We start from the raw sequence: 10109 nt of genomic DNA on the forward strand, positions 1-10109 counted from the left end.
GCCCCACCCGTCCCTACAAGCACCCCCTGGTGGCTGTGTGCCTGTTTTTTAGCCGGGGGCTCATTTCTCCCTATATCAGCATCTCCCCTTCTCTCCTCTTCCTCTCCCTCTTTCACTCTCTGCAGGAGATGTTAGACTGACAGACACTCATCCTCTCTGTCTGTCTGTCTGTCTGTCTGTCTGTCTGTCTGTCTGTCTGTCTCTCTCACCAGGATAAGGTTTACTGTTGATAGGTAGGGCAGAGATGGAACATGTTTATTGTGTGTCTATCACTGTTGTTTCATACAACTGTCTGGTTACAGGTGTCCATGGTGTATGGTGTATGGTGTATGGTGTATCTCTTCATTGCCTGCGTTTCTTTGTTCATGTCATTCTATTTACTCAGTGTTCTGTCTGTAAGATCTTGCTTTGATCTCTCTCCTCCAGGTGACAGACTTTCCCAGTCCTCGACCTTGTCTCTATCCAGGTGATGTGCCTCTGTGGCTGGCTGTGGCTGCTCTGCTGCCTCCTTATCCCTGGGTATGTCTGGGGTCAGTCTGGAGGTGGAGGGGGGGCCTGTCGGCTGATGGCTAACCCCATCTCGGGCAGTGTTTATCGGGCAGGAGATGTGGTCATTGGAGGCCTGTTCCCCGTCCATGTGGAAGCCCCTCTACCAGAGCAGGAGTTCCGGAGTATTGAGGGAAATGTGACATGTACAAAGTACGCAACTCCGAAGTGATGTGTGATGACAGCTTTGTGTCATTGTTTTCATGTGTAAAGTGTTTTCAGTTACCTCATCTCTACCTGTCCCTTCCCTTCCTCTATCTGTCAGGTTCAACCAGCGTGCTTATCGCTGGCTCCAGACTATGATCTTTGCGGTGGAGGAGATTAACCGCGACCCATTCCTCCTTCCTAACCTCACCCTGGGGTTCCTGGCTGCTGACACATGCCTGGCAGAGGGTACCACTCTGGGGGCAGCCCTAACCATGGTGACAGGCCAGGAGGCCTCTGTGGTGGGCACAGAGTGTGGAGCAACACCTGAGGTGCCCGTCGTCATCGGGGATGCCCGCTCCTCAGCCTCCATCGTGGTGGCACAGACCCTCGGGCCGTTTGATTTACCCATGGTGAGGCATGGGGTTGGACTACAGACTGGGATGGAAAGAGATAACGGCTCTCTTACACATTCGATTCAAATATCTATCTTAATGACTCTATGTTCACGGTTCCTCTCCTTCTGCTCTCTGAGTCTTACAAATTCTTATTCTCCCTCACTCTCTTTCTCTGTTCTCTCCCAGGTGAGTTATTTTGCCTCCTGTGCCTGTTTGAGTGACAACTGGAGGTACCCGTCATTCTTCCGTACGATACCCAGCGATGCCTTCCAGGCTCGGGGCATGGCCAGGCTGCTGCATCAGCTGGGCTGGGAGTGGGTGGGGCTGGTGTCAGGGGATGATGACTATGGAAAGTTTGGGGTTCAGATGCTTCTCCAAGATCTCCAAGGATCTGGGGTTTGTGTCGCCTACGCAGAGGTCATCCCCAAGGTACGACCTCACTCTGATGATTTCTGTCTCTCTTTAACTCTGCTTCGCCCCCTCTCCATTAATATAAAATAGAAACACTCTCTCTGATTTTCCCTGACTCTCTTCCCTCTCTCTCACTGATGGGCATCCCCAAGGTACCATCTCAGAGACGGATTAAGAACATCGTGGACACCATCAGAGGATCTACTGCCAGAGTGGTGGTGACATTCGCCATCGCTCAGGATGCACGGGTAATCAGTTACTGGTCAGAGTATTGTTAAGTATTTGTTACACAACTGTAGCAGAGTGTTTTTGTCCTATCATGTCTTGATGCCCTTTATAGACAAGTATTTTCTTATTGATAATCATGTACTTTAACTTGACTATCTTGATCTTTTTAACCGTCTCATTCTTCAGGCCCTGATGGAAGAGGTTGTCCGTCAGAACATAACGGACAGGCAGTGGATCGCCTCGGAAGCCTGGGTCACCTACTCTACTCTCTCTTCCCCAAAAAACCTGCCCTCTCTTGCCGGGACTATTGGATTTGCCCTGAAGAAAGCTGTCATTCCCAGCCTGGGCCCTTTCCTAACACGCCTTCGTCCTGATGGGGACTACCAGAAATCCGACCCCTTCCTGAGGGAATTGTGGGAGGAAATTTTTGGGTGTTCTCTGGGGATTGACCTCAGCATGACCCCGTCGTCCCGGCGACAGTGTACTGGTTCAGAGGTCATTGGTGAGGGAGAGTTTACAACTAATGCTCTGTTTTATGTGTCCTGATCCATTCCCGATGTTGTCTCAGTAAAATAAAGTGTCAATCCTAGGTGAGGGGGAGAGCCAGTATGCTGACGTGTCTCAGCTGAGAGCCAGCTACAATGTGTACAAGGCTGTTTACGCCATCGCCCACGCCATTCAGGACATGGTGGCCTGTCCACCAGGGGAGGGACCCTTTAGTAGTGGACAGTGCCCTGATATCAGGAAGCTTCAGCCCAGCCAGGTGACAATTCCATATTGATCTGTTTTCAGGTTAACAACTCTAACGTTTCCAGTCAGGATACAATGGAAACACTTTATAAGTGTTGAGCACTAAAAGCCCAAAGCCACCACTGGTTCTAACTCTTAATCCTGTTTCAATAAACCTTTTGTCTTTGAGATTGCTCATTATCTGAGGAGAGTGAACTTCAGTACTCCTGTGGGGGATTTGATCCACTTCGACATGAATGGTGATCCGCCTGCCTCTTATGACATCATCAACTGGCATGTGAGCCCCGAGGAGACAGCAGAGTTTGTCCAGGTCGGCCATTTTCTGTCTTCAGTGGGAGTGGACGACCAGTTTCACATCAATATGGAGAAGGTGGTGTGGGGAGGAGGCAGCGGAGACGAGGTAAGTACCATTTGGCTAGGTTTCTCTGAAGCAGAGAGGAGTGTGTGTGTGTGTGTGTTTTTTTACCTTTATTTTACTAGGCAAGTCAGTTAAGAACAAATTCTTATTTTCAATGACGGTCTAGGAACAGTGGGTTAACTGCCTGTTCAAGGGCAGAACGACAGATTTTGTACCTTGTCAGCTCGGGGATTTGAACTTGCAACCTTTCGGTTACAAGTCCAATGTCCAACCACTAGGCTACGTGTGTGTGTGTGTGTGTGTGTGTGTGTGTGTGTGTGTGTGTGTGTGCAGACAGGAAAGAGAAAAAAACACCAAATATAATAATAATATAAAAATATTCAGACAGGAAGCTCTGTCATCAACATGATACTGAATGTTAGTTCAGACAGGAAGCTCTGTCATCAATATGATACTGAATGTTAGTTCAGACAGGAAGCTCTGTCATCAACATGATACTGAATGTTAGGTCAGACAGGAAGCTCTGTCATCAACATGATACTGAATGTTAGGTCAGACAGGAAGCTCTGTCATCAATATGATACTGAATGTTGGTTCAGACAGGAAGCTCTGTCATCAATATGATACTGAATGTTTGTTCAGACAGGAAGCTCTGTCATCAACATGATACTGAATGTTAGGTCAGACAGGAAGCTCTGTCATCAATATGATACTGAATGTTGGTTCAGACAGGAAGCTCTGTCATCAATATGATACTGAATGTTTGTTCAGACAGGAAGCTCTGTCATCAATATGATACTGAATGTTAGTTCAGACAGGAAGCTCTGTCATCAATATGATACTGAATGTTAGTTCAGACAGGAAGCTCTGTCATCAATATGATACTGAATGTTGGTTCAGACAGGAAGCTCTGTCATCAACATGATACTGAATGTTAGTTCAGACAGGAAGCTCTGTCATCAACATGATACTGAATGTTAGGTCAGACAGGAAGCTCTGTCATCAATATGATACTGAATGTTGGTTCAGACAGGAAGCTCTGTCATCAATATGATACTGAATGTTTGTTCAGACAGGAAGCTCTGTCATCAATATGATACTGAATGTTAGTTCAGACAGGAAGCTCTGTCATCAATATGATACTGAATGTTAGTTCAGACAGGAAGCTCTGTCATCAATATGATACTGAATGTTGGTTCAGACAGGAAGCTCTGTCATCAATATGATACTGAATGTTAGGTCAGACAGGAAGCTCTGTCATCAATATGATACTGAATGTTAGTTCAGACAGGAAGCTCTGTCATCAATATGATACTGAATGTTAGTTCAGACAGGAAGCTCTGTCATCAATATGATACTGAATGTTAGTTCAGACAGGAAGCTCTGTCATCAACATGATACTGAATGTTAGTTCAGACAGGAAGCTCTGTCATCAATATGATACTGAATGTTAGTTCAGACAGGAAGCTCTGTCATCAATATGATACTGAATGTTAGTTCAGACAGGAAGCTCTGTCATCAATATGATACTGAATGTTAGTTCAGACAGGAAGCTCTGTCATCAATATGATACTGAATGTTAGTTCAGACAGGAAGCTCTGTCATCAATATGATACTGAATGTTAGTTCAGACAGGAAGCTCTGTCATCAATATGATACTGAATGTTGGTTCAGACAGGAAGCTCTGTCATCAATATGATACTGAATGTTAGTTCAGACAGGAAGCTCTGTCATCAATATGATACTGAATGTTGGTTCAGACAGGAAGCTGTGTCAACAATATGATACTGAATGTTAGGTCAGACAGGAAGCTCTGTCATCAATATGATACAGAATGTTTGTTCAGACAGGAAGCTCTGTCATCAATATGATACTGAATGTTGGGTCAGACAGGAAGCTCTGTCATCAATATGATACTGAATGTTAGGTCAGACAGGAAGCTCTGTCATCAATATGATACTGAATGTTAGGTCAGACAGGAAGCTCTGTCATCAATATGATACTGAATGTTAGGTCAGACAGGAAGCTCTGTCATCAATATGATACTGAATGTTAGTTCAGACAGGAAGCTCTGTCATCAATATGATACTGAATGTTGGGTCAGACAGGAAGCTCTGTCATCAATATGATACTGAATGTTTGTTCAGACAGGAAGCTCTGTCATCAATATGATACTGAATGTTGGTTCAGACAGGAAGCTCTGTCATCAATATGATACTGAATGTTAGTTCAGACAGGAAGCTCTGTCATCAATATGATACTGAATGTTGGTTCAGACAGGAAGCTCTGTCATCAATATGATACTGAATGTTGGTTCAGACAGGAAGCTCTGTCATCAATATGATACTGAATGTTGGTTCAGACAGGAAGCTCTGTCATCAATATGATACTGAATGTTGGTTCAGACAGGAAGCTCTGTCATCAATATGATACTGAATGTTGGTTCAGACAGGAAGCTCTGTCATCAATATGATACTGAATGTTAGTTCAGACATGAAGCTCTGTCATCAATATGATACTGAATGTTGGTTCAGACAGGAAGCTCTGTCATCAATATGATACTGAATGTTAGGTCAGACAGGAAACTCTGTCAACAATATGATACTGAATGTTAGTTCAGACAGGAAGCTCTGTCATCAATATGATACTGAATGTTGGTTCAGACAGGAAGCTCTGTCATCAATATGATACTGAATGTTAGGTCAGACAGGAAGCTCTGTCATCAATATGATACTGAATGTTAGGTCAGACAGGAAGCTCTGTCATCAATATGATACTGAATGTTGGGTCAGACAGGAAGCTCTGTCATCAATATGATACTGCATGTTTGTTCAGACAGGAAGCTCTGTCAACAATATGATACTGAATGTTTGTTCAGACAGGAAGCTCTGTCAACAATATGATACTGAATGTTTGTTCAGACAGGAAGCTCTGTCATCAATATCATACTGAATGTTAGTTCAGACAGGAAGCTCTGACATCAATATGATACTGAATGTTAGTTCAGACAGGAAACTCTGTCATCAATATGATACTGAATGTTAGGTCAGACAGGAAGCTCTGTCATCAATATGATACTGAATGTTGGGTCAGACAGGAAGCTCTGTCATCAATATGATACTGAATGTTGGGTCAGACAGGAAGCTCTGTCATCAATATGCTACTGAATGTTCTGTCAGACAGGAAGCTCTGTCAACAATATGATACTGAATGTTAGTTCAGACAGGAATCTCTGTCAACAATATTATACTGAATGTTAGGTCAGACAGGAAGCTCTGTCATCAATATGATACTGAATGTTAGGTCAGACAGGAAGCTCTGTCATCAATATGATACTGAATGTTGGGTCAGACAGGAAGCTCTGTCATCAATATGATACTGAATGTTTGTTCAGACAGGAAGCTCTGTCAACAATATGATACTGAATGTTTGTTCAGACAGGAAGCTCTGTCAACAATATGATACTGAATGTTTGTTCAGACAGGAAGCTCTGTCATCAATATCATACTGAATGTTAGTTCAGACAGGAAGCTCTGACATCAATATGATACTGAATGTTAGTTCAGACAGGAAACTCTGTCATCAATATGATACTGAATGTTAGGTCAGACAGGAAGCTCTGTCATCAATATGATACTGAATGTTGGGTCAGACAGGAAGCTCTGTCATCAATATGATACTGAATGTTGGGTCAGACAGGAAGCTCTGTCATCAATATGATACTGAATGTTAGTTCAGACAGGAAGCTCTGTCAACAATATGATACTGAATGTTAGTTCAGACAGGAATCTCTGTCAACAATATTATACTGAATGTTAGGTCAGACAGGAAGCTCTGTCATCAATATGATACTGAATGTTAGTTCAGACAGGAATCTCTGTCAACAATATGATACTGAATGTTAGGTCAGACAGGAAGCTCTGTCATCAACATGATACTGAATGTTGGTTCAGACAGGAAGCTCTGTCATCAATATGATACTGAATGTTAGTTCAGACAGGAAGCTCTGTCATCAATATGCTACTGAATGTTCTGTCAGACAGGAAGCTCTGTCAACAATATGATACTGAATGTGAGATATTTGTGTGGTCAGATTCCTCACCTAGTCCCCAGACGGGCCCAGTAAACCTGCCTGTGTGTGAGTGTGAGTGTGAGTGTGTAATAATGGTGATAATAGTGATGATGAAGAAGACTGCGTCCTCCCCACCGTCCGGTAGGTCCCTGTGTCTATATGCAGTGCTGCCTGTCCCCCTGGTACCAGACATGCGGTACAGAAGGGGAGGCCCGTTTGCTGCTTCGACTGTCTGTCCTGCGCTGAGGGAGAGATCAGCAACACAACAGGTCGTCCATCAACTTTTCTCATTCCATTTCATATTTGACTGGTCCTGATTCTGACTGGTCATGATTCTGACTGGTCCTGATTCTGACTGGTCCTGATCCTGACTGGTACGGGTCCTGACTGGTCCTGATCCTGACTGGTCCTGATCCTGACTGGTCCTGATTCTGACTGGTCCTGGTTCTGACTGGTCCTGATTCTGACCGGCCCTAAGTCTGACTGGTCCCCATTCGTATCTGGTCCTGATTCTGACTGTTCCTGATTCTGACTGACCCTGGTTCTGACTGGTCCTGATTCTGACTGGTCCTGGTTCTGACTGGTCCTGATTCTGACTGGTCTTGATCCTGACTGGTTCTGACTGTTCCTGATTCTGACTGGTCCTGATCCTGACTGGTCCTGATCCTGACTGGTCCTGATTCTGACTGGTCTTGATCCTGACTGGTTCTGACTGTTCCTGATTCTGACTGGTCCTGATCCTGACTGGTCCTGATTCTGACTGGTCCTGATTCTGATTCCGACTGGTCCTGATTCTGGCTGGTTCTGACTGGTCCTGATTCTGACTGGTCCTGATTGGTTCTGACTGGTCCCGATTCTGACTGGTCCTGATTCTGAATGGTCCTCGTTCTGACTGGTCCTGATTCTGAATGGTCCTGATTCTGAATGGTCCTGGTCCTGACTAGTCCTGGTTCTGACTGGTCCTCATTCTGTCTGGTCCTGGTTCTGACTGATTCTGACTGGTCCTGGTTCTGACTGGTCCTGGTTCTGACTGATTCTGACTGGTCCTGGTTCTGACTGGTCTTGGTTCTGACTAGTCCCGATTCTGACTGGTCCTCATTCTGACTGGTCCTGATTCTGAATGGTCCTCATTCTGACTGGTCCTGATTCTGAATGGTCCTGATTCTGAATGGTCCTGGTCCTGACTAGTCCTGGTTCTGACTGGTCCTGGTCCTGACTGGTCCGGGTCCTGACTGGTCCTGGTTCTGACTGATTCTGACTGGTCCTGGTTCTGACTGGTCTTGGTTCTGACTGGTTCTGATTCTGACTGGTTCTGATTCTGACTCTTGATTTCTGTTCCTTCTCTGTCAGGGTCAGTTGAGTGTATCAGGTGTCCAGAGCGGTTCTGGTCCAACCCAGATCATACGGCCTGCGTCCCACAGCTGGTGGACTTCCTCTCCTACAGCGACACCATGGGCGTCATCCTGTCCGTCATCTCAGTTTCCGGGGCAACGCTCACAGCTGGTGCCATGACCACCTTCTTCTACCACCGCCATACGCCCCTGGTGAGTTGAATCATACGATCATAGAAATACAATGAATAGAATGGGTGTCCCCATTCAAGTCAATGATGGCATAACGGATGGACTGGCAGACATTGTTCCCGATGTCAGGAAGTAAAAGCTGGAAGTGTACCCTTCAAACTGTACTGTGATTTGTTGAGACAACTCTACTGATATTGCCAAAAATACATTCCATTGCATGAGAGACATCAGTTCGTACTGTGTCACATAAGGACGAGATTTATGACGTCACTCTGTCTAAATTATCATTCTCTGTCTTGTTCCAGGTGAAAGCCAACAACTCTGAGCTCAGCTTCCTGCTCCTGCTGTCACTCAAGCTCTGCTTCCTGTGTGCACTGGTTTTCATTGGCTGGCCGAAGCCATGGACTTGCATGCTGAGACACACCCTGTTTGGTGTAAGCTTTGTGTTCTGCATCTCCTGTCTGCTCAGCAGGACTGTGGTGGTGCTGGTGGCCTTCAGGGCCACTCTGCCTGGAGAGAACCTGATGAGATACTTCAGCCCAGTTCAGCAAAGGATGGGCATCTCCATCTGCACACTCATCCAGGTGAACATCTAGTTTTTACTATTGGAATGTATTTATTTCCTTCACTGACCGTATTCTGTTGTTATGGTGACTGTGTTTTTTCCTTCCAAACCCCTTTCCCTTCCACAGGTGCTGATCTGTGTGCTGTGGCTGGCCCTAGCTCCACCCCGGCCGGCTGAGAGGGGGGACAGAGAGGGTCGGGGGCCGAGGGTGGTCCTGGAGTGTGACGTGGGCTCTGTGGTCGGCTTCTCTCTGGTGCTGGGCTACATTGGCTTGCTAGCCTCTCTCTGTCTCCTCTTAGCCTTCCTGGCCAGGAAACTCCCTGACAACTTCAACGAGGCCAAGTTCATCACCTTCAGCATGCTGATCTTCTGTGCTGTATGGATCTCCTTCGTCCCTGCCTACGTCAGCTCTCCTGGGAAGTACACTGTAGCTGTGGAGATATTCGCCATCTTAGCATCCAGCTTTGGGCTGCTGTTCTGTCTGTTTGCTCCAAAGTGTTTCATCATCCTCCTGAGACCAAAGAGAAACACCAAGAAACACATGATGTCCAAATAGAAACCACCAAGAAACACATGATGTCCAAATAGAAACCACCAAGAAACACATGATGTCCAAATAGAAACCACCAAGAAACACATGATGTCCAAATAGAAACCACCAAGAAACACATGATGGACAAATAGAAACCACCAAGAAACACATGATGGACAAATAGAAACCACCAAGAAACACATGATGGACAAATAGAAACCACCAAGAAACACATGATGGACAAATAGAAACCACCAAGAAACACATGATGGACAAATAGAAACCACCAAGAAACACATGATGGACAAATAGAAACCACCAAGAAACACGAGGGACAAATGTGAAATGACACACTCATTTCGTGATTTAAGGATTGTAGAATGTCCATTCTGTTTGAAAACATACATTTCCTGTTAAAGGTAGTTGAAGTCGGAAGTTTACATACACCTTAGCCAAATGCATTTAAACTCAGTTTTTCACAATTCCTGACATTTAATCCTAGTAAAAATTCTCTGTGTTAGGTCAGTTAGGATCACCACTTTATTTTAAGAATGTGAAATGTCAGAGTAATCGTAGAGAGAA

The 10109-nt window shown here is 45.2% G+C and overlaps 1 protein-coding gene across 1 annotated transcript; it reads left to right on the forward strand.

Moving 5' to 3' along the window:
• The first annotated feature begins 434 nt into the window (after window positions 1–434).
• Window positions 435–9622, forward strand: LOC109878809 (extracellular calcium-sensing receptor-like). The gene is made up of 11 exons (XM_031796036.1): window positions 435–699; window positions 812–1103; window positions 1275–1517; window positions 1652–1747; window positions 1914–2229; window positions 2318–2490; window positions 2647–2877; window positions 7053–7176; window positions 8258–8451; window positions 8736–9014; window positions 9123–9622. Exons 1-11 carry the CDS (start codon window positions 470–472, stop codon window positions 9549–9551), a joined length of 2607 nt encoding a protein of 868 aa, XP_031651896.1. The 5' UTR covers window positions 435–469; the 3' UTR covers window positions 9552–9622.
• Window positions 9623–10109: the final 487 nt, after the last annotated feature.

Source organism: Oncorhynchus kisutch, linkage group LG18, assembly GCF_002021735.2.
Source record: "Oncorhynchus kisutch isolate 150728-3 linkage group LG18, Okis_V2, whole genome shotgun sequence".
Taxonomy (NCBI): domain Eukaryota; kingdom Metazoa; phylum Chordata; class Actinopteri; order Salmoniformes; family Salmonidae; genus Oncorhynchus; species Oncorhynchus kisutch.

Excerpts from the sequence above, each read along its gene's own strand:
- LOC109878809 (XM_031796036.1), top strand. The coding sequence starts at position 470 with ATGTGCCTCTGTGGCTGGCTGTGGCTGCTCTGCTGCCTCCTTATCCCT. Across the intron at positions 1,518-1,651 it reads ACGCAGAGGTCATCCCCAAG|GTACCATCTCAGAGACGGAT; the intron begins GTACGACCTCAC and ends GGCATCCCCAAG. Across the intron at positions 2,878-7,052 it reads GAGGAGGCAGCGGAGACGAG|GTCCCTGTGTCTATATGCAG; the intron begins GTAAGTACCATT and ends ACCGTCCGGTAG.